A 22,983-nucleotide genomic window follows, 5' to 3' on the forward strand; every position below is an offset into this window, starting at 1 on the left:
AGCTTTAATTTCACAAATTAACTGGTCCTGGTTATCTTGAAACCCAAACTAATCCCAGCGGGGCCTCCATTTTATGGAGCCCTTTTACCCCTATAATAAAGAGGGCAGGGCCCTAGGTTCTTCTATCAATCTTAAATTATTAGTTTTGAATTCCTATATTTGGTAACCATATAACAAGAGCATCCTTAATGAATATTAAACACTAAACATACACAATATCAACACTACACGTATTAGTAAGCAGCCAACAAAAAAGTAAGTAGTAGAACGTTTACTTATTTTAGAACAAAATATAAATGCATGTGCATGTCACAGATACCATATCACAATATCACAATACAGGCTATAAGTAATAATAACATTACTAAACTAAGCCGGCATAATATATAAAAGAAAACAAAAGAAAACAATCCTGTACAAAAAGAAAACCCTGTTGCAGGCCTGTTGATTTTAGTAGTCCTCTTCGCTCCTCCGAGCCAACGGGAACACGGTAGGCTACTCACACGTCCAGGTGAACGGCAACGGGCGTCCTTGAATGTCCGTGGAAAGGCCAGTATCGGGAAAGTCTGCGAAAGTCTGTCGAAAGGACAAAGACGCTCCTCACTGGCTTGTCGCTTGATTCCTCCTCGCCAGAGGAAGGTGAACCAACTCTCGTGGTCACACTCACTATCTGGTGCGGCGGTCCACGGGAAAATCCCTTCGTAGTAGAGTCGCTAGCTGCGCTAGTTAGCAGGCCACTACTGTTCAGCTCCTTGCGTTAATTAACTGACCGGGTCGTTAATGTGGACTGGTCCGGTGGAGCTTTTTAGTAAAGTTCGCATTGAACTTTATCTTGCATCTTCAGAGTTGCTGATATGTCATCAACAGACGGTACTCCAACGAAAAACATCTAACGAACGTCTTTCCTCCATTCTCCCCAACTCCAGCACGTCTTCTCCCCGCTCCCTTCCCGCCTTCACCACATTCACCCACAAACACCTCATCGCGCCCCCTCCTGGCTGGATGGCCATATCACAGTTCAATTAAGCAAAGGATATATACAACATTTACAATACATCAAATAAAATCTACAAAGTTTGCAATCATTACACAAACGTCAAAAAACATTATGAAAAATAATACTCGTATATAATGTTGTTTATTCTTATGAATAACCAGAACCCGAATCCCAACTGGGTTACAATAGCATTTCCCATCTTTGCTGAGCAAGAGTTTTGTTCTAAAGTTCAGTGATTGAAACAAATAAAAGCCCGGGCTATTGAAGTTTTAGAGTACCACTGTCATGCACCTACCCGATGTCAAGTGGACCGGGTTGAATTCAGTGCGGGTCTCTTCTTATATCCTTCTTACCAAAGATATTTTATTACTTTCCTTCTCAGAACTCTGATCTCACTAAAAGGCTAGCAGCACGAAACAGCAATATCAACGAGATGCGCCATGCATAGAGAAGAAGGAATACCGACGTTGAATTTGCAACATTTAGCAACAAATTATTCTATATCTGCCCATATATGGACACGTCAGAACGTTGCGGTTTTCACTGACTATAATGTTGCATCTATGGCTGCTGGTAATGCAACCACAAAGATGTAAACTCTACGGGGCTATTTTCCTCATTATTATTATTATTATTATTATTATTATCATTATTATTATTTTTGACGGCACAGCGATCCGGGGCTATTCCCAAAAGATCCGGGGCTATAGCCTCTAACGACGCGCCTGTTTCTACATACTAGCAGGGGTCACCAACCTTTTTGAACCTGAGAGCTGCTTCATGGGTACTGAGTCATACGACGGGCACCCAGTTGGATAAACTTCTGAAATAACACATTTGCTCAGTTTGCCTTTAGTTATATATTATTATCAATGTTACTAATCTATGTGAAGACACTGATCATGTTAATGATTTCTCACAATAATTATCAACAATGACTTGGTGGGAAGAGTTGTTCCAGAATGAGTTGTGCTATGTTTAGAACAGGCCCGCGGCGACCTGGTGCCCTCGGGTCCTGTGTTGGTGACCCCTGGTTTAGAGAGTCTACAGGCAAACACACACACACACACACACACACACACAGGTCAATCTAGAGCTGAGTGCCTGAGGAGACACCACACACTCTAACAGCTCTGGTCCGGGCTTCACCTGCTGCTCCAATGCTAAAATAAGGGAAGATGTTGTCAGTGAAAGTGTCTTGATGGGTGTAGATGAGAGTCATGTCTTCAGGGTGGTAGAGGACACCTCCCCTCCATCATAGTCCAGCTGGACTCTGATCCTCTCTGGAGTCCTCTTCAATATCAGGGTTTTACAAGTACCCTGAGTATACTTTCCACTGTCATTGAGTAAACACCAGATTCCATTATCTGGTGAAAGAGTACGCTCTCCTTTCCTGTCCACTGACTCTTTAGCAACACCTATTCTCCAGATAGGAAGGTCGCCCACCTCCACCTCCCAGCAGTGTTCCCCTTAGCTGAAGCCCTCAGAACCCAGAACCTCAGAGTACTTAATGCACCTCTCTGGGTTGTTAGGAACCTTCTGGATTACATCGATACGTCTCACGCTGGTCAGATCATCAGACAGAGAGAGACAGCATGATGCAGTGTTTGAGTCCAGAATAACGGAGTCCTCGTCCAGCAGCGCTCCAGGAAGCAGCTGGGGATCAGAACCTGAGAGCAGGGTTCTGGCGCTGGTCCGGGAGCGCGTGGAAGCGCTGAGGAACGACAGGCCGTCCTTCTGCAGGTCTGCTTCTACAGCCGAGAGACTCTCTGAGAGAGACTGGATCTGCTCCTGAAGGGTCTTCCTCTCCAGGAGGATTCTCTTCCTCTTCTGTTCCTCTTCCTCTCCCAGGGCCGCCAGTCTGGCCTCCTCTTCCTCTCTCAGGAACCGGTGAAGCTGTTCAAACTCTGCTCTGATCAACCTCTCGGTCTTCACCCGCTGTGCCTTGAGGTGAGGAACCATGGCCTCATACGTCTCCTCCAGCTCCTGGTGTCTCCTCCTCCTGGCCTGTAGAGCCGTGAGGTCAGGTCTCAGCTGCTGCTTCAGCTCCTGGACTTGTTCTTCTAGAGGAACCAGCGTGTGACCCTGGTGGTGAGGGAACTCACACACGACACACAGCTCTCTGCTCCTCCTTACAGAACCACTTGATATCCTTAATGTGCTCAGTGCAGACCACCTGGGCCTCTTCAGAGGGGGCAGACCTCTGTCTTCCAGCGTGGGAGTCAGCGAGCTCCTTGATGGAAAAGTTAACGTTGACTATATCCTTTGAGGATTTCCTCTTACAGACGGGACAGTTCTTGTTCTTAGCTTGGGCCCAGAAGTCCTGGAGACAGCTGGAACAGAAGCTGTGGGGACAGCCCAGAGACACCAGGTTCTTGAAGATCTCAGTGCAGACGCTGCAAGTCAGGTAATGTTTGAAAAGAGGGTTTTCTTCAGCCATCTTAGCGGAGGTCTAGACAGGATGTCTCTCCGGATGCCTTCCTTAGTTCTGAACTCTTTGTTAATAAATTCCAGAGGTGGTCTGTACCCTACAGATTCAGGAGGTCTAGAAAAGATAAACATTTATCAGCATAACCCGACAACCATAACTTGTCAAACAATAAAGATTGGTGTGTATTAAGTACGTTGTTTCTTCATTAATGCTAAAACAGGCTGCATTGGCCTTTACCTTACAATCATCTCTAATGAACACAACCTACCATCGGCAACTTAATATTAACATAGAATTAGGAAGCTTCTGAGCCAAATGTTAGTTTCTGTGTTAATATATCCCAGAATACTAAAGTTATCTTGTAACATGGGTTCTGTGTTAATATCTCCCAGAATACAAAAGTTATCTTGTAACATGCGTTCTGTGTTAATATCTCCCAGAATACTAAAGTTATCTTGTAACATGCGTTTTGTGTTCATATATCCAAGAATACTAAAGTTAGTATGTTATAAAAGTTAAAGTTAGTAAGTTATATATGTGTGTAAACACGGTCATCTTCTCTAACTTTATCTAAACTGAATACACATTAGCTTGCCCGGAATATGAGACTATAAATAATACCAATGACATAACTTTACTCACTTTGGTTCATGTTTGGAACATCGGTCCACTGACAAATCAGTTCTCCTTACTGCAAAAGATCCCTCTGGGCTTTTGAACACTCACCTCAAGTGATTCCTCTTCAACCTAGTACCTAATACGATCAGTTGTACTCTGATCACAGCTTCATAATTCAATGATTTGAATAGTGTCTGATTACAGGCAGAGCCCACATTCTCTGTTACAGGTTTGTCAGGTTGTATCAGCGATGTTGGGTGTTACGGGTGCTGCCTCCTTGTTCCTGGTAGGAGGAGACTGGGCGTTACCTTGCAGTGACTAATTGAAAAGGCCGGCCCTCCCAAGTATATAATCCTGCCTACTTCTAAGTTATCTCTCTCTTTTTCTCTCACACCCTCGACATGGCAGGCGCTGGCTGGTCGCACTTTATCTTTTGTTAAACCAGAACCCTTTTGTTCAAATCCGTATGAATTATTGTTGATCTTGGATCTTTTGTTTTATGGGGGGAGCGGTTGCTTTCTTTTCTGTTTTTGTGGCAACCCTCTCATTCTGTCCGATATATGGAAAAGAAATAAACCAAAACGTTTTCTTTCCAGAAAATCCGTTTCTTTGAGTTATTATGTTAGTTGTTCACACGATTTTAATGTGGGCTCGTAACATTGGGTGACGTCACTTCTGTCGGTATTTGAAGCGAGATCCAAACAAACAGAGCCAGCTCGCCCCTCCCTTCTGTGTTTGGTGCATCCAGTAAAAACTATCATGAACACAGCTCAAAACCCCACAACACCCATCCCATGTCGGTGATTGGTTGGAATACTATTAATACTAATACTAATACTACTATTATGCTCGCATGGACATTCATTCTGCACTCGTGGGCGAGTGCAGAATGAATGGGAATCGAGGGGTTTTCACCCTCAAATTCCACTTTTCTCAGGGTGTAATTTTTTGTCAAGTAATTTGAAAGTTGCATTCAAAAGGGGGGGCTAAGATAATACACCGAATATTGATTTTTTTTAGTTCACTTATCTTTTCTAAAAATCTGTTCAAAAAGATGACGTCACTGCCAGAGGTCCTGCTTTATTATATTAATAAATATAATATACTATACATATATATATATATATATATATATATATATATATATATATATATATATATATATATATATATATATATATATATATATTTAGATATATATATACATATAATATATAAGAATTAACTTTGACGGAAAGACCTCCTTAAGATAATGTTTCTGATTCTGCTTCAGCTTCATTTGCCATCAAGCGGGGTCTCTGGTCGTAATCACGTCCGTCCCTTACCAATGAAGAGATTTATTTTCTTTGTATTTGTACCATGTTGGTCATTTTAATGTAGATTTTAAATGCTTTTACACAATTGATTACATTGCTACTTTATTCTGGTCACCAATTTATTTATTGCACAGTCTTGCTGTGCATGCAATAGGCCTACAATATGTAAAGTTGTGTTGCTTATTTTCGAGCTGGTTTGCAAAAGAGGCGGCCGAGTTTCATTCTCTAGTCACCCTATGAGTTCTCTGACCCAAAGTAATGAGTTCCTTTAATTCGTTTCTTTGTGTATTAAAGGATCCTCATGAGCTGAGAACACGGGTCAACTAGGACTGCTAGCTGGGTGTCCCAGTTAGGACCCCCAGCTATGACCCCAGCTAGGACCCCTAGCCTTTAAAGTTGTTCATCATGATGAATGGTGCATGTATAATGCGAATGTGAATGTGTCGTGTGAGGATGTGGGGATGTTGGAGGCTAGAGGGGGGTCTGTGTATAGCTGGACATTGTATTGTTTTGTATTTGGGGGTCAACCAGTGAAGCTGCACGACAACTATTGTCATTCAACGTTTTCCTATTATTATTTGGGGTCAAGCAGCAAAGCTGTGAGACAACCATTGTTATTCTACGTTTTCATATTATTATTATCTTTCCAAGGGAGTCTATGGCAGCCCATAAAACGCCATTGATAAAAAAGTTGTGAAATTTAGCACACTGATTCAGGACAGTCCCATGATCCCTCACAGTAAATTTGAGGTCGCTAGCTCATGAGCTCTAGCGCCACCAACAGGTTAAAGTTGGACATGCATTCATGTTTATAACTTTTTACCCATTCATCCAATATTCCGAAACAATATGTCATTGGAATCCTTGGGCCAAGCCGAGTTCAACGCACCCTATGTCGTTGTTTTGCGCCATGATGGATTTTACGCCATCTTGGTTCATGTCAAAAACCTTCAAAATGCATCTCCTATCACAAATGCTGTCCAATCATCTCGAAACTTGGTGATGATATTCAGTCCATGATTGATAAAACTTATTGAATAGATTTTTCAAAACCGTTTGGCCGCGTCAGCCAATCAAATTCGACCGCGAAGCCGCCAAACAGAAAGTAAGCCAATTTCTCAGCAGCCCTTTGACATATCACAACCAAACTTGGTACTAAGACCCATGAAATCATCATGGGGAAACTCATTAAATTTGATGACCTTTGACATCTAGGGGACGCTGTACTTAATGAAGATGTTTTTTAACTCCTCTCTCTTCACATAAGTATATTTCAAACAAATGTTCAATGTCTGGTGATACCATCTGATCTCCCCATATAGCTAGTAAATTATTTCTCATGGAAACATCAGAATTTGGCCGCCATGTTGAAAGTTGTCAAAACAAATTGTACATATCCACAGGCCGCAAATTCTCTCCAATCTTCATGAAACTTGCCTGATATGATCTTCAGACCGAGCTGAACAAATGCGTCAAACAGCTTTTTCAAATTCTTGGCCGTGCCAATCAAACTTGACGTTAAAACAGGCTGAACAGGAAGTAAGCTAATTTCCCAGCAACTCTTTCACATATCATAGCCAAACTTGCCAAACAGGAAGTAAGCCAATTTCTCAGCAGCCCTTTGACATATCATAACCAAACTTGGTACAAAGACCCATGCCAAAACCATTTGGCCGTGACAGCCAATCAAACTTGACTTAACAGGAAGTAAGCCCATTTCTCGGCAACTCTTTAAGTATACTTACTGAAACAGTCGAAGTAAAGCTTACACACTGCATGATCGTCAAGCTTGACATACCTAATATTGATTCTCAAAATGAAAAGGTCTCAACCCAATTGTGTCAAACTAAATAGTATTGTGCATCACCTAATATTACTGCCACTCAGGCAGCTACCGCTAGCTAGCGACTGTTAACCTCCTTTGCTAGCTTGCTACATATTACCTGTGTTTTTTTAATTGGCCAGATGCACTCAGGCAATATTTGCAGAGCCCAGCACCAGTAGAAAGGACACCTGATCCTTCATGTTCACCTCTCTCTGAACTTTGTAAGTACAACTAGTACTATTGTTGCTGTAGTGGCACTGTGTCTCATTCTTCATCCTCTGTACCACTTGTTGGAGTCAACTAACAGTGTTTGCAACGCGAGCGAAAAGACAAGACAATGTTCCTGTTTTAAAATGTTTACTTGAAAGTCTTCAGAATCAAATACACGTCTTACCCACGGTCAAAAAAGCTGTGTAGCTTCCATCAATGTCAAACTCCAAACTGAATTACGTCACCGCCGTTACCGTTATAACTATACAGTGAGGTTATTACGTAAAAATCCTGAAACATAGAAAATAACATATTTAACATTTTTACATCACTCAATTATGCATTTTAACATTTTTATACATTATGAATTAACATGAAATTACTGTTAGCAGTTTTTAATCATTTTAAACTAAATATTTATTATAACTCAAATATTGGAATATTGGCTCTTACATTACCCGGCCCCTAATTGGTTAGGCAGGTGGACTAAGCAATTACAATCGGAAACATCAAGAGCCAAAATAAAACAACGTCCAACTCAAACTGGTTTCTTGTGATTCTTTCCACCCTTTTTTAAATGTTCTCTCCTGATGCTGCTTCACAGTTTGTTAAAAGGCCTTTCCAAGATACTGGTCTTGGTCTTTATCTTCACTCTTTGGACCGCTCCGCTGGAGTCCGGTAAGGTTTCAACCACTCTCCCCATGAGCCAGGAGTTTCGAGGTGAAGAACTGTCCACTAACAACACAACATCTCCAGTCGAAAGGTTTCTTGGTGGTCTCGACCACTCTGCCGTTCTTGGAGGAGTGGGAGGTACTCACGGGTCCATCTGGTCCACAACAAGTCTGCTAGACACTGGACTTGCTTCCAGCGTTTTCTTGTGAATGTGTCGTTTTTGCTGAAAATGCCTGGAGGCATGGTGGGTTGCGACTTCAGCAGTAATAAATGATTGGGGGTCAGAGGCTCGAGGTCATTCACGTCGTCCGAGATACTTGTGAGAGGGCTGCCATTGATGATGCTCTCAACCTCGCACAGAACTGTCTGAAGACAATCATCATTCACAGCTTGTTCTTTCAACAAAGAATTGAGGATTCTTTGCACTGTTCGAATCTGTCTTTCCCAAACCCCACCCTGGTGGGAATCTGCCGGGCTGTTGAATATCCACTGTATTCCCTTTGGTTGTAAGACTCTTTCGATTTGTCATGATCAAGGAGTTGAATTGCTTCCCTCATCTCACTTTCAGCGCCAACAAAGTTTGTGCCGTTGTCAGAGCGCATGATAGTAACCTGACCTCTTCTAGACACTATCTGCCACAGGCTATCTGCCACTTCGATGTGCACGGCTCTAAGGGTAAGGCAAGTGAGCAGTAGGCCATATCTCTTGACTGGACTCCGGCCTTGCTTAACATCGAACAGCCCGAAGAAATCCACACCGGTTTTCGTAAAGCGAGGTTTTTCCGGCAAAAGGCGGTCTTCAGGCAGGTTCACCATCTTTCGCTCTCCGACACTTCCACTGATCCGGCGACACACTGCACACTTGTTGATTATTTTTTGGATAGCAGAATTGGCTTGTGGGATCCAATACTTGCTTCTAACTTGTGCCATGACATAACTGCGTCCGCAGTGTCCTGTTCTTTGGTGCATGTCTCTCAAGATCAATGTGGCGACCTTACAGTGCTTAGAGAGTACTGCTGGGTGCTTAACATTCTCTGGCATGGCCGACTTGTTGAGTCTTCCGCCAACTCTCAATGTGCCATCTTGCAAATCGGATCCAGCTTGAGCAGCTGACTGTGTTGACTGACTTGTTTTCCCTTTTGCAGAGCTTTAATATCCTCTCTGAACTGTTGTCTTTGGCTGAACTGGATTAATATGGACTCTGCAGTGACCATATCCTCTAAGGTAAGTGGTTTCTTTTCCTTTGTTGTTCTGTATTTCTCCATGTGTTTTTCTAGCTTTGATCTTTGCTTATCGGGGTCCTTTTCGGTTTGATTGTGTCGTGTTCTTGAAGAAAGTAGTTCACTCCGGGTTGCTTTTAACTCACTTTATTTGTTAAAGTATTTCAGTATGGTAACTATGAAGCAAAAGGAGGGAATTGTATTTAACACGCGTGGAGAGAGATACCGCAGAGCTATCTTCCAGCCCTGGGGGGCTTTCCCTGGGGCTCTCAACGGGTCTGCCATATATCTCTGACCTCATCTGACTCCCACTCCCCGTTTGTATCGAGTAGGCGTGGCCTATGTGAAGTAGGCGTGGCCTATGTGAGACAGGCTCCGGCTTCCTCACCTGTCTAAAGATGCTGCCATCTGTGGCTGGAGTAGTTATTGCAGCTTATATGTTGGTCCTGCTCGCCTTGTGGCTATGTATAGTAATTACAGCTTATATGTTTGATCCTGCTTCCTTGTGGCTATGCGGAGGTAATGCAGCTTGTGTGTTCGATCCTGCTTCCTTGTGGCTATGTGGGGGCAGCTTTTGTGCTTAAAATACGTAACAATCCCTCCTTGGTTATCTCAGATGACCATTCTATACGATTTTAAGCCATGAGCACCATTTACCACACCGAAAACATAGTCAAAATAGGAAAAAATCATCAACACCACCGACCGAGGTGGAGAAACTCCATAGGGGAGATTAAACCACAACGCGTCTCCCTAATTCTGAAACGGCATTTGCCTTGGTGGGTCTCAAAGGCAATACAGGTCATTGTCAACAACACAACAATAAACGTATACCGTGGTAATCATACAATAATATAGTCATAATGGCACATAGATAAATGCATTCATAGAAATTCAAACTAATACTTCTGGTTATATGTGACAAAGTTATAAATTTTCAGCACGCATTAAAGTGAAAGGTACACAAATAGGTGACATAAATTTACAGCATGCATTGAAAGTGAAAAATACAAAAATAAATGACATAACAATAAAAATTTTAACATTTAAGATTGTCTGTAGGCTCGCATGGATTTGAATCGCTCAGGTGATGTTCATGTATTGGTGCGCTTTCCACCTCTCAAACGTGTTCTCCATCCATCCTGTGAAAGGGTCATTAATGCCGGAATTCTTTGCCACTTCAAACCTGGGGGATTGAAATCTTGCCAGCGCCCTGGCCACCAACCCATCCAGAGCTGTGTTATTGGGGATAAAAGTACAACATGTTGTGCCTATCATCCCATACACCCCTCCTTGCTCTGCCAATAACATATCCATATCTATATACTCCCTTAACCTTATCCGTGGAAATCTGTACAAACTGTTGCTGATTATGGTATATGTAATTTATCCGATCAACATTTTTGCGAATGGTGGACCACCAAAACAGAACCGATTCAAATCCTGCCGTTATTTGATTGCCTCATGTGGCTGTTGCTCCTTGCTCGGCTGGGTCTGATCCTGAAGTAGTTGGTAGGTTCCGGGTGTGTCTGCATCTGGCTCTGGAACTTTGTGTTTCTCTTATTGGAATACAAACTTCTGTACAGCAGTTAGTTGTTCAAGCATATTTTGGTTAATTCTATTTTTAATTGATCTAATGGAAGTCCCTTATGGGACCCTTGAAATGTAGGGGAAGGCATTAATCTAACCGTAAGCATTTCATGCAAGGTTAGCTGTGTCTATTAGCTTGCATGTAATAACTCAGTAGTGCTATAGATAGTGCTATAGAATCTACCTGATTCTATTTAGTGCTTGTACAGATTTTAGATTTTTGTTTTGAGTGTCCCGTTCCATATTCTGAGCTAATTTCAACCTTGGCATGACAATTCTAGTCAAAATTTTTGATTACAGTATCCACCTTGATTTAATTTCACACTACTTCCCTCCTTGCGCATGGCATCGCCCATGCGCATTAAATGATAACCAAACCTAACAACGCCGTTGGTGCAAGCAAGTTGAAGTTCCTTTCCTTAACTATCTGTAAATAAAAAAAATCTATTGGGAAGGGAAATCAAAGCCAGTATATCCAAAACCAAAGGTCGATATTGGTGGGTTGACCATCAGCCGCCTAGAAACCACGCTGTTCCCAAAGTCATGCACAATACCGAAAACGTTACATGCGTCAGTAGGCCTATATACCGCAAAGGTTGAATAAATGAAAACGCGACCTGCCCGTTCCAATTCCACCACTTCCGCTGCCTGAGCTGACATATCTGACTCCTGTTCCTCCTCCACCTTCCACCATCCGGCTCTTCCTATGATGGTTGCAGCTCGTCACTTCATGATCAAGTGAGCCAGTGCTCACAGTGACTCTGCCAAGTAATCGTGATTGTGCCTGTCTTAGGTTGTCGCAGATGTCAAGGTGGGATCTTACCCGTCACTGGCCAACCAGCCTTCCATACTGGCTTATTGTAGGAAGCCGTGCCTGGGATACAATCAGTCCCCACCCATCTGGTGGTATAGATTGCAAAGTGGAGGGATGGAGACAGAGTCTTCAGTCCCAGTTACCCATGCAGCCAAGTGTGTGTGTAATGGATACACATCAGGGCGATTACCCTGTGTGTGTGTGGGGGCGGATGATGGGGCGAATCCAAAAGTAACTTATCAGAGTTAAAAATATCATAATATCAAATGCTAACATTTTATCAAAGCGTTAGTTAGTTAGCAGTAGTAGTGGCATTTGAAGGGTAAACCCACTACGTCTGAATCTAAATTGAGAACCTAGCATGTAGGATCCCTTCCCAGCAGATGTAGCGCTTATCCATCTGTTGTCCTTAACCAAAGAGATGTAAAAAGAAAAATCACAATATTAAAATTTGCATGTTCAATATCACTTCTGCGTTAACCGTGTCTCATAATATCAATTCCTTTCATTATTCTACCCGATTGTCCTGCACTAAGTATTTAAATTGGATGACCTAATCTTATTTTATCCTACCTATTGCCCGCATTTGATGTTGTCCACACTTTGATTCACTCCTATGTACCCAACACGTCCCTCCGTGTTGTCCTTATTCGCTCTACCTTTTGCATACCACATCAGACGTGAATACGACCTGTTCTAGTAAAGTAAAACCCAGTTTTATCTTTACGTATTCATAGCTATACATGTCGCCGACATGTTCATTACTATTCCCAAAACAGCTTTTTTAGCTATGCAAGTCCCTGACCTGCCTATACCATTACATAAACAGTATTAATCATTATATTTACCTCATTTTTTGTTGGTCAACATCAAATCGATACATTATTTCCATTTTCTAATCCTGACTGACCTGAATTCTCACGGTATGAACCCGTGATCGGCCACTCTCCCGGAGCCCCCCACGAGCCCCACCGTCACCTCTCCAGAACCCGCAGGAACGATCAGTCAGTCGACGTGTGGCTCGGAGGCTCCCGAGGAGAGCCGCAATCCTACTCCTGACACCAAGTTTGTGGGGGGAATTCTGAGCCAGGTCAATCAAATCTATCTAAACTAGGTAGAATAAAGAGTCATCCAAACTCTCAACAATTATGCTCATACATCTGGGTATTAAAGGTACGGTGATATACAATAAACAAAACAAAAACTGAACCTCAAGAAAAAATTCACAAGCTAGTTATTGGTCGACACACATGTTACCGTAATCAATAATAATAACGACTATTTCCTAATTAACCTTATTGTTTTATCTGAAGTATGCTTTCAATATCCCCTCGTGTAGTCCACCAGGGGAGTAACCTCCATTGTCTCGGTGAGGAGAGAAACTAGTCGGTCGCTATGGAGACCGATGACTTCCTCAGCAGATGAAGACGATGGTTGTTAGTCCAGTGTGTGAAGAAGGTTTCCTGTTGTACGCGTCAGGACGGCTTCGTCTCGAGGAGTTATGAAAGACATGAATCATAGAACAGGCCGACACTTGTTTATTGTAAGAAATAACTTTTAATTGATTAACAGGAATGGAATCACAGTGATCTGAATGTTGTATTATGGTTTATTTTAATTGTTGTCGCTCTCTGTGTGTACCCCAGGAAGACTAGCGACCACTTTGTGGAAGTTAATAGGGATCCAAATAAAGAATAAAGAATGAATAATCACAATTCATAATAATTAATACCACAATAATTAATTAATTATTCTGTTCTATATCATTGATTTAATCTCTGAACCCTGGAATCAAACCCTAACACCTTTCTATACCCTGCATGGATATGTATAAACCCATACGTCCCAAACAGTGAGGGTAGGGACTAATACACAGACAGGAATGAACAGCATTGACTAAAACCAAAAGTAATATAATTACATAACCAATCGTTTGATAGATGATTGTTATTTTCACATGTGATTCTTAGTTTTGTGTCGGCAGACTGAGTTGTTTTAACACTATCATTGGTTTCTCTGTGTGTGTTTCAATTACAGACCCTTGTTCAACATTTAACGTACAGAATCCATTCATACCGTTAACAAGGAAACACGCACATCGCTCACTGTTAATGATCCACAGACTGCACTGAGACCTTCACTGACCAACCTCTACCGTCTATGATACTATACTCATTTATACACAAACAGTACTATAAATATATATTATATAATATTTACATATATTATTCTATGTTTCTACATACTAGAAACTCTGGCAGGCAAACAGAATTGAAAAAGTTACATGACACAAACACGCACGCACGCACGCACGCACGCACGCACGCACGCACGCACGCACGCACGCACGCACGCACGCACACACTCACACACACACACACACACACACACACACACACACACACAGGAAACAGGAAGCAGGTCATCTAGAGCTGAATGTGTGAGGAGACACCACACACTCTAACACCTCTGGTCCGGGCTTCACCTGCTGCTCCAAGACCAAAATAAGGGAAGATGTTTTCAGTGAAAGTGTCTTGATGGGTGTTGATGAGAGTCATGTCTTCAGGGTCGTAGAAGGACACCTCCCCTCCATCATAGTCCAGCTTGACTCTGATCCTCTCTGGAGTCCTCTTCAATGTCAGGGTTTCACCAGCACCCTGACTGCACTTTCCACTGTCATTGGATAAACACCAGATTCCATTATCTGGTGAAACAGTACGCTCTCCATTCCTGCCCACTGACTCTTTAGCAACACCTATTACCCAGTCAGGATGGTCTCCCACCTCCACCTCCCAGCAGTGTTCCCCTGAGCTGAAGCCCTCAGAACCCAGAACCACAGCGTAATTAGTGCACCTCTCTGGGTTGTTAGGAGCATTCTGGATTACATCTCTAACTGTCACGCTGGTCCGATCATCAGACAGAGAGAGCCAGCGTGCTGCAGTGTTTGGGTCCAGAATAACAGGGCTGAAGGTGATCCTCTGCCACATCTTCCCCCAGACTCGGTGGGCCAGGTTTCCCAGGTGTTTGGCCTCGTCCAGCAGCGCTCCAGGAAGCAGCTGGGGATCAGAACCGGAGAGCAGGGTTCTGGCGCTGGTCCGGCAGCGCGTGGAAGCGCTGAGGAACGACAGGCCATCCTTCTGCAGGTCTGCTTCTACAGCCGAGAGACCCTCTGAGAGAGACTGGATCTGCTCCTGAAGGGTCTTCCTCTCCAGGAGGATCCTCTTCCTCTTCTGCTCCTCTTCCTCTCTCAGGGCCTTCACCCTGGCCTCCTCTTCCTCCTTCAGGAACCGGTGAAGCTGTTCAAACTCTGCTCTGATCAACCTCTTGGTCTTCACCCGCTGTGCCTTGAGGTGAGGATCCATGGCTTCATACGTCTCCTCCAGCTCCTGGTGTCTCCTCCTCCTGGCCTGTAGAGCCGTGAGGTCAGGTCTCAGCTGCTGCTTCAGCTCCTGGACTTGTTCTTCTAGAGGAACCAGCGTGTGACCCCGGTGGTGAGGGAACTCACACACATGACACACAGCTCTCTGCTCGTCTTTACAGAACCACTTGATATCCTTAATGTGCTCAGTGCAGACCACCTGGGCCTCTTCAGAGGGGGCAGACCTCTGTCTTCCAGCGTAGGAGTCAGCGAGCTCCTTGATGGAAAAGTTAACGACTACATCCTTTGAGGATTTCGTCTTACAGACGGGACAGTTCTTGATCTTAGCTTGGGCCCAGAAGTCCTGGAGACAGCTGGAACAGAAGCTGTGGAGACAGCTCAGAGACACCTGGTCCTTGAAGATCTCAGACCACCGGTGAAAGTCAGAAAATGTTTGAGAGCAGGAGGGTTTTCTTCAGCCATTTTAGCGGAGGTCTAGACAGGAAGTCTCTCCGGATGCCTACCTTAGTTCTGAACTCTTTGTTAATAAACTCCAGAGGTGGTCTGTACCCTACAGATTCAGGAGATCTAGAAGAGAGAAACATTCATCAGCATAACCCGACAACAATATCTCATCAAACAATAAAGATAGGTTTGTATTAAAAACATTGTATCCTCATTATCGCTAGAACAGGCTGCTTTGGCCTTTGCTATACAATCATCTCTTATTAATACTATCCATCATCGGCAACTTAATGTTATTTTATATGATAATATACCCAAGAATACTAAAGTAATCTTGGAATATGCGTTCTGTGTTAATATATCCCAGAATAGTTAAGTTAGTATGTAATGTGTATACACAGTCATCTTCTCTAACTTTATTTAAACTGAATACACATTAAGTTGCCCTGAATATGAGGCTATAAATAATACCAATGACATAACTTTACTCACTTTTGGTTCATGTGTGGATCATTGGTCTACCAACGAACTGGATGTCAAGTGACTGAAACGGTTCTCCTTACTGCAAAATATCCCTCTGGTCCTTTGAACACTCACCTCAAGTGATTCCTCTTCAACCTAAGGCTTCTCATTCTGAAGAAGACCAACTCCCCGTACCGTCCCAATGACTGAACTCTGATCCCAGGTTCATAATAAAAAGATATGAATACTGTCTACTGAAGGTTTATCATTAACAGATCTAATCAGTGTCCCCCATGTGGACCTGAAAGAGTTCTGAATGACTTGTTGTGCCCGCTGCACTCAAGTTAGGAGGATGCTCTCAGGACTTATTTCAGAGTTAGAACGGAAAATAAGAAATAATGTTGACTTCAGGAATACTAAATACTTCAAATGTATCCCAAACATTAGCACCTCCATAAAGACATCCACCCTGGTTTCAACAGCAGTCCTTTACCGTAATTTGGTCATCTCGACACGTTTTCTTTATAGCCCAGACTACATTGATTGATATTGAAAGATTATATTTTCAAACAGAATTCAAAAATCAAACCCATAACACTAAACTTGATGTAAATAAATATCATTAACAGTCCTTTATGATCTTTTATTGTCTTATTGTTCTCTGAAGCACAAAGTTCACTCATTCCACTGGTCATGTGATGTGTCTGACTCTCTCCCGTCCTATCGTCTGGTTACTCTGAGAAAGTCTCTAGTCCAGCAGCAAACGTCTGCTGAGTTTCATTCTCTGCTCACCCTATGAGTTCTCTGACCCAAAGTAGTGAGTCCCTCAATCATTTACTTTGTGTATTAAAGGATCCTCATTAGCTGGGGATCCTAGCTGGGGGTCCTAGTCAGGGACCCTAACCCAAAGGGCCCCTAGCCCTATCCCTAACTCTAGCCTTGAAAGTTCCTCATCATGACTAATGGTGCATGTATGATGTATAACAAGTTTCCTACTTTCCTAGTGGAAATGGCAGTTTGTTGAGTATGTTGCACTTCAAAGTCTTGTTATAGCGCCACCTATTGTTAATTCTGGCCCATCCTTTGCATCTCTAACTCATTTTACGAGTTCTACAAGCCTGCTATTTTATACAACTTTTGACCATGTCGTTTTTGAGATATGTCAGGAAATTAATAATAATAATAATACTCATGTCCTGCGTTTTTCATAGGACCCCTTACTAGGAAATCATTTATTGGCCCCGACTTTCACTACTGAAGATGCAGGTATTATCTTAACGACCACTTCTGTCTGCCCTGTAATCATTGAAGATCGGCTCACAACGCACAGGGGCGCCACCTGCAGGCCAGGGGGGGAACCCTATTTTCTCCAAATCGGACTACTTGCCAGTTCCCGATTTATTGAATTGCTGGAAAATTTGGGAAAAATTTCATCGACCTATATGTACCATCATTTTCCAAAACGCGGAGGATGGAAAGTTACTTGCGTACTTACTTGCCATGCAGCCGACGCGCCAGCAGACGGCGTTGTGGTACCACAATAAGTGTTCTGGTAAACCAAAAACCGTCGATGTATCAACATTTCATAGTCTACTGACTCTAGCCCTAACCCTGACTTAAATCTGACCTTGACCTAACCCTTACCTTACCCTTTTGATATCAGAAGACCACACGTAGGAAGACGTGGTTACCAGTTAATATTGCCTCCGCATGTAAAATCCTTTATTACGTAAGCGTAAGCATTAAGCAAATGTGAATGAGGCATCAGAGGAAGAGGCATGTATTGAAGCCTCCACCATCTGTGGATCTCATTGAAACTGAACTCTGCGGTAACATCAAGGTTTTATTCTTTATCAACAGGTCGGTATTCTCAATTTGATGCTTAGACCAGACAAAGGACAGCGTGTTGATTTGGGTTGCATTGGGGATGTCTTGCTGAAGGTGAGTTGAGGATGGAGAGTGGAGAGAGAGGCGAACAATTTGCTTCTCTCCAGAATGAACCAAAAGCCTTCGAGGGCTTCGAAAAGTTCCAGCCCACAAGACTCGGAGCAAGAGATCACGCACGCACGCGAACACACACACGCACGCACGCACGCACGCAAATGTTGACGTTTACTTGTACTAGGGACGACTTGTGTTTCATGTTTCTGCCCTGTGACGTGTACTGGCTGCAATAAGAATAAGTAATTCCTAGTTATGATTATTGATAATTATGACATTGATTATGTCGTCCCTCAACAGGCGATTGAAGTAACAATTGGGATCTTCATGTCACTGACAGCATTTACGTATTTGGCTTACAAAGTCCACTTTGCGATAACAGCAATCCTCTTCTGGGGAATCTTCATCGTAAGTATCCTTTAGGTGAAGTCTCAATGCATTGTTTCAACCACAGTTGCTCTTTTGTAGCCTATATAATGTGTATGTGTCTATGTAGCCTCACTCTTTAGTAGCCTATATAATATGTATGGTTCTATGTAGCCTCACTCTTTAATAGCCTATGTAATAGTAAAAAGCTTTACCCAATCTGCTTGGATCCTTTATATATTTTTGTATCCTGAAGCAGCATTCCTCTGCCCGCTACATCGTTATATATTGGATCATTTTCTTCTTGAAGTATCTGGATTGATGTACAATCTGCACCCAGTGTTGTGGTGAGTTTGGTCTCCCAGTGTTGTGGTGAGTTTGGTCTCCCAGTGTTGTGGTGAGTTTGGTCTCCCAGTGTTGTGGTGAGTTTGGTCTCCCAGTGTTGTGGTGAGTTTGGTCTCCCAGTGTTGTGATGAGTTTGGTCTCCCAGTGTTGTGGTGAGTTTGGTCTCCCAGTGTTGTGATGAGTTTGGTCTCCCAGTGTTGTGGTGAGTTTGGTCTCCCAGTGTTGTGGTGAGTTTGGTCTCCCAGTGTTGTGATGAGTTTGGTCTCCCAGTGTTGTGGTGAGTTTGGTCTCCCAGTGTTGTGGTGAGTTTGGTCTCCCAGTGTTGTGGTGAGTTTGGTCTCCCAGTGTTGTGGTGAGTTTGGTGAGAGTGGTGAGTTCAGCTCCACTAAGGAGCAGGTCAGGGTTAGCATAGTCTGGTCCTCTTGCCCTATGAAGCCTGCAGGCGTGTGGCTGTAAAGCAGCTCCTGCTAGGAGTGGAGCAGAGCCACACATCCTGATTCACTGCTCAGTACTTCCTGTTTACCAGTGGAACCAAAGAGTTCTGGTAATGTTGTCCCCTACAGTACATCCCTGCTGGGGGTCTGACCATCGCTGCTGACCGGAAACCCACCAGCGCCAAGGAGAGCCAGCAACAATCAGGAAAATGACTCTTACTTTCTGTTGTATTCTTGCCAATTCTCATATGGTACGTTCTTCAGCACTGTGTTTGTATGCTAGAGGCCTCTTTGCGTTAAATCCTCAGCATTAACTTTATCTTCTTTGGGTGGGTTTAGCTGTAACTTGTTCCTGATGGTTCATGGGGATGTGCTGGTGCTTGGCTATCGCTGGACGTGTTCTTCATTTCTATGCTGCTGGAATGTCTAAGTTTGGTCCTTGCCCCCCAGGCTGTAAACATAAGGTAAGACCGTTTAACTATTGTGTGTTTTGCTATGAAATGATGTTCTAGTCCTTTGATATTTTTTTATTCTCCATTTAATCCATATTCATTTTCCATTGAAAATATTTTTGTCTGCACCTTCAAATACATAATATAGACTATAACACAACATGGTTTTATTTTTGTTTTCTCCTCTGCTGTTACCTCTCTGTTTCTGCGTCCCACTCTCATCTCGCCACCAAAATAACAAACAGGAATCTAAGAGGAGCTTTTTGTTTGTTCTGTTAACAAACTGTACATTGAAGATGTTTACTCATTATAACATCATTTTATAAATTTAAATGTTGTTCTAAAAGTTTCACCCCTCGTTCTAAGGTGGACAAACCAAAAGATGAGCCTCCTCCATCTTTAGATTTCACACCAACACTGTGCTCACACAATGCTTTTTGTAAGATATATCTTATATTAACAATTGTTGCATCTGTTTCTGTTTCTTATTTCCTTTTATATTAGATCATATCAGAAGTTTATTTTTCAATTTGACGCAACACGTGAATATTTAAAACCGTAGTGGTCAAATGAAAGTGTTGGTGAACACAGTCTCTTTGAAGCCCTTGGGAAGGTTGTTTATTACCTCATTGTGAACAGCATGCCTCCGTTACCACTGGGCTGCCTCACAGCTCAGGGATTGGATACAGAGGTGGCGCATGTATACATTAGGTATCCTATGTGATACCTTGACAGTAGTTCTTGAGTCAGTTAGCACAATATTACATTATATTACATTATTATAACAGCTTAAACCATCAGTCGTCTCTTTGATCATTTTATATATAAGCCCTTTTCATTACATGAATGTAAAGATTTAATATATTACAATAGTTCATGAGTCTTGTTTCAGCTTCATGTTTGCTCTGTTAAGTTGTTAATAAAGAAATGACATGAAGCAAAATAAAAAATAGTCCAATGCAATCATGAGGGGGTCTTACAGTATGACGAGTAGGGTGGCCTAATGAACACATGATAGTAAACATTATTTAATGTAATGACATGTCTCACAGAAGTGTGACGTTTTGATGAGAGAGAAATGTGTAGATTACATTTTTACGCAGACGGGGGCGCGGCCCGTGGTGACGTCACCCTGTGGTAGCACGGGTCGCCCACTAGGGGGCAACACGACACGATATAGTGGATGCTTGTTTATTATTGATGCAGTTTAGCATAATAATTAAATAGAATTGGATCAGGAGCTTCAATTTTTTGATGTATATTATTATCTGTGTGGTCCAAGGAGGGCCAGTTAGCAGCACCATGAAACGGTAAGTGAGGAGAGAAACTAGTCCGTCGCTATGGAGACCGATCACTTCCTCAGCCGATGAAGACGAAGGTTGTGAGTCAAGTGTGAAGAAGGTTTCCTGTTGTACGCGTCAGGAAGACTACGTCTGGAGGAGTTATGAACGACATGAATCATAGAACAGGCCGACACATGTTTATTGTAAGAAATAAACTTTGAATTGGTTAACAGGAATGGAATCATAGCGATCTGAATAATCCCATTTCATAATAATTAACAACATAATAATTCATTCATTCATTATTATGTCCCATCTAATTGATTTTCTCTGTAAATCTAAACCCTAAACCCTGGAATGAAACCCTAACACCTTTCTATACCGTGCGTGAATATATATAAACCGATACGTCCCAAACAGTGAGGTATACACAGACAGGAATGAACAGCATTGACTAAAACCAAAGGTAATATAATTACATAGCCAACCGTTTGATGGATGATTATTATTTTCCCATGTGATTCTTGTGTAGATGTTAACGTAACAATATTGTGTTAACAGTATCATTGATATCTCTACATGTGTTTCTTCTACACACCCTCGTCATCAACATTTAACGTACAGAATCCAATTATACTAGTTAACAAGAAAACACAAACATCCTCACTGGTAATGTAACATATTGTAACTTATTGTAACAAATGCACTTATTGTAAGTCGCTTTGGATAAAAGCGTCTGCTAAATGCCCTAAATGTAAATGTAAATGTAATGATCCACAGGCTGCACTGAGACCTTCACTGACCATCCTCTACCGTATGATACTATACTTATATATATATATACCTATATATATATATAGAAATACACATATATATACCATACTTATATATATCAATATATATCAATATATATATATATATATATATATACAGTGGGGCAAAAAAGTATTTAGTCAGCCACCAATTGTGCAAGTTCTCCCACTTAAAAAGACGAGAGAGGCCTGTAATTTTCATCATAGGTAAACCTCAGCTATGAGAGACAAAATGAAAAAAAAAAATCCAGAAAATCACATTGTCTGATTTTTTAAGAATTTATTTGCAAATTATGGTAGAAAATAAGTATTTGGTCACCTACAAACCAGCAAGATTTCTGGCTGTCACAGACCTGTAACTTCTTCTTTAAGAGGCTCCTCTGTCCTCCACTTGTTACCTGTATTAATGGCACCTGTTTGAACTCCTTATCAGTATAAAAGACACCTGTCCACAACCTCAAACAGTCACACTCCAAACTCCACTATGACCAAGACCAAAGAGCTGTCAAAGGACACCAGAAACACAATTGTAGACCTGCACCAAGCTGGGAAGTCTGAATCTGCAATAGGTAAGCAGCTTGGTGTGAAGAAATCAACTGTGGGAGCAATTATTAGGAAATAGAATGCATACAAGACCACTGATAATCTCCCTCGATTTGGGGCTCCACGCAAGATCTCACCCTGTGGGGTCAAAATGATCACAAGAACGGTGAACAAAAATCCCAGAACCACACGGGGGGACCTAGTGAATGACCTCCAGAGAGCTTGGACCAAAGTAACAAAGGCTACCATCACTAACACACTACGCCGCCAGGGACTCAAATCCTGCAGTGCCAGACGTGTCCCCCTGCTAAAGCCAGTGCGGGCCCGTTTGAAGTTTGCTAGAGAGCATTTGGATGATCCAGAACAGGATTGGGAGAATGTCATATGGTCAGATGAAACCAAAATAGAACTTTTTGGTAAAAACTCAACTCGTCGTGTTTGGAGGAGAAAGAATGCTGAGTTGCATCCAAAGAACACCATACCTACAGTGAAGCATGGGGGTGGAAACATCATGCTTTGGGGCTGTTTTTCTGCCAAGGGACCAGGACGTCTGATCCGTGTGACGGATAGAATGAATGGGGCCATGTATCGTGAGATTTTGATTGAAAACCTCCTTCCATCAGCAAGGGCACTGAAGATGAAACGTGGCTGGGTCTTTCAGCATGACAATGACCCCAAACACACCGCCCGGGCAACGAAGGAGTGGCTTCGTAAGAAGCATTTCAAGGTCCTGGAGTGGCCTAGCCAGTCTCCAGATCTCAACCCCATAGAAAATCTTTGGAGGGAGTTGAAAGTCCGTGTTGCCCTGCAAAGGCCCAAAAACATCACTG

General features: G+C 42.5%; 1 protein-coding gene and 1 pseudogene across 2 annotated transcripts; one reads left to right on the forward strand and one right to left on the reverse strand.

The window, feature by feature from the left end:
- Nucleotides 1-256: 256 nt before the first annotated feature.
- On the reverse strand, nucleotides 257-15,533 carry LOC307076157 (annotated as a pseudogene). The gene is made up of 3 exons: nucleotides 14,126-15,533; nucleotides 3,530-3,542; nucleotides 257-3,437 (listed from the first exon to the last, which is right to left on the reverse strand). The product of its transcript is annotated as an uncharacterized misc_RNA (transcript).
- Nucleotides 15,534-17,911: 2,378 nt separating this feature from the next.
- LOC307076158 (uncharacterized protein) lies at nucleotides 17,912-19,276 on the forward strand (the record flags this gene model as incomplete). Its single annotated transcript, XM_079737043.1, has 3 exons — nucleotides 17,912-18,025; nucleotides 18,219-18,326; nucleotides 19,193-19,276. Coding segments are annotated over 3 exons (306 nt in total), but the record flags the coding sequence as incomplete, so codon positions are not given.
- Nucleotides 19,277-22,983: the final 3,707 nt, after the last annotated feature.

This window comes from Pollachius pollachius (assembly GCF_949987615.1).
Source record: "Pollachius pollachius genome assembly, chromosome: 5".
Classification (NCBI taxonomy): Eukaryota; Metazoa; Chordata; class Actinopteri; order Gadiformes; family Gadidae; genus Pollachius; species Pollachius pollachius.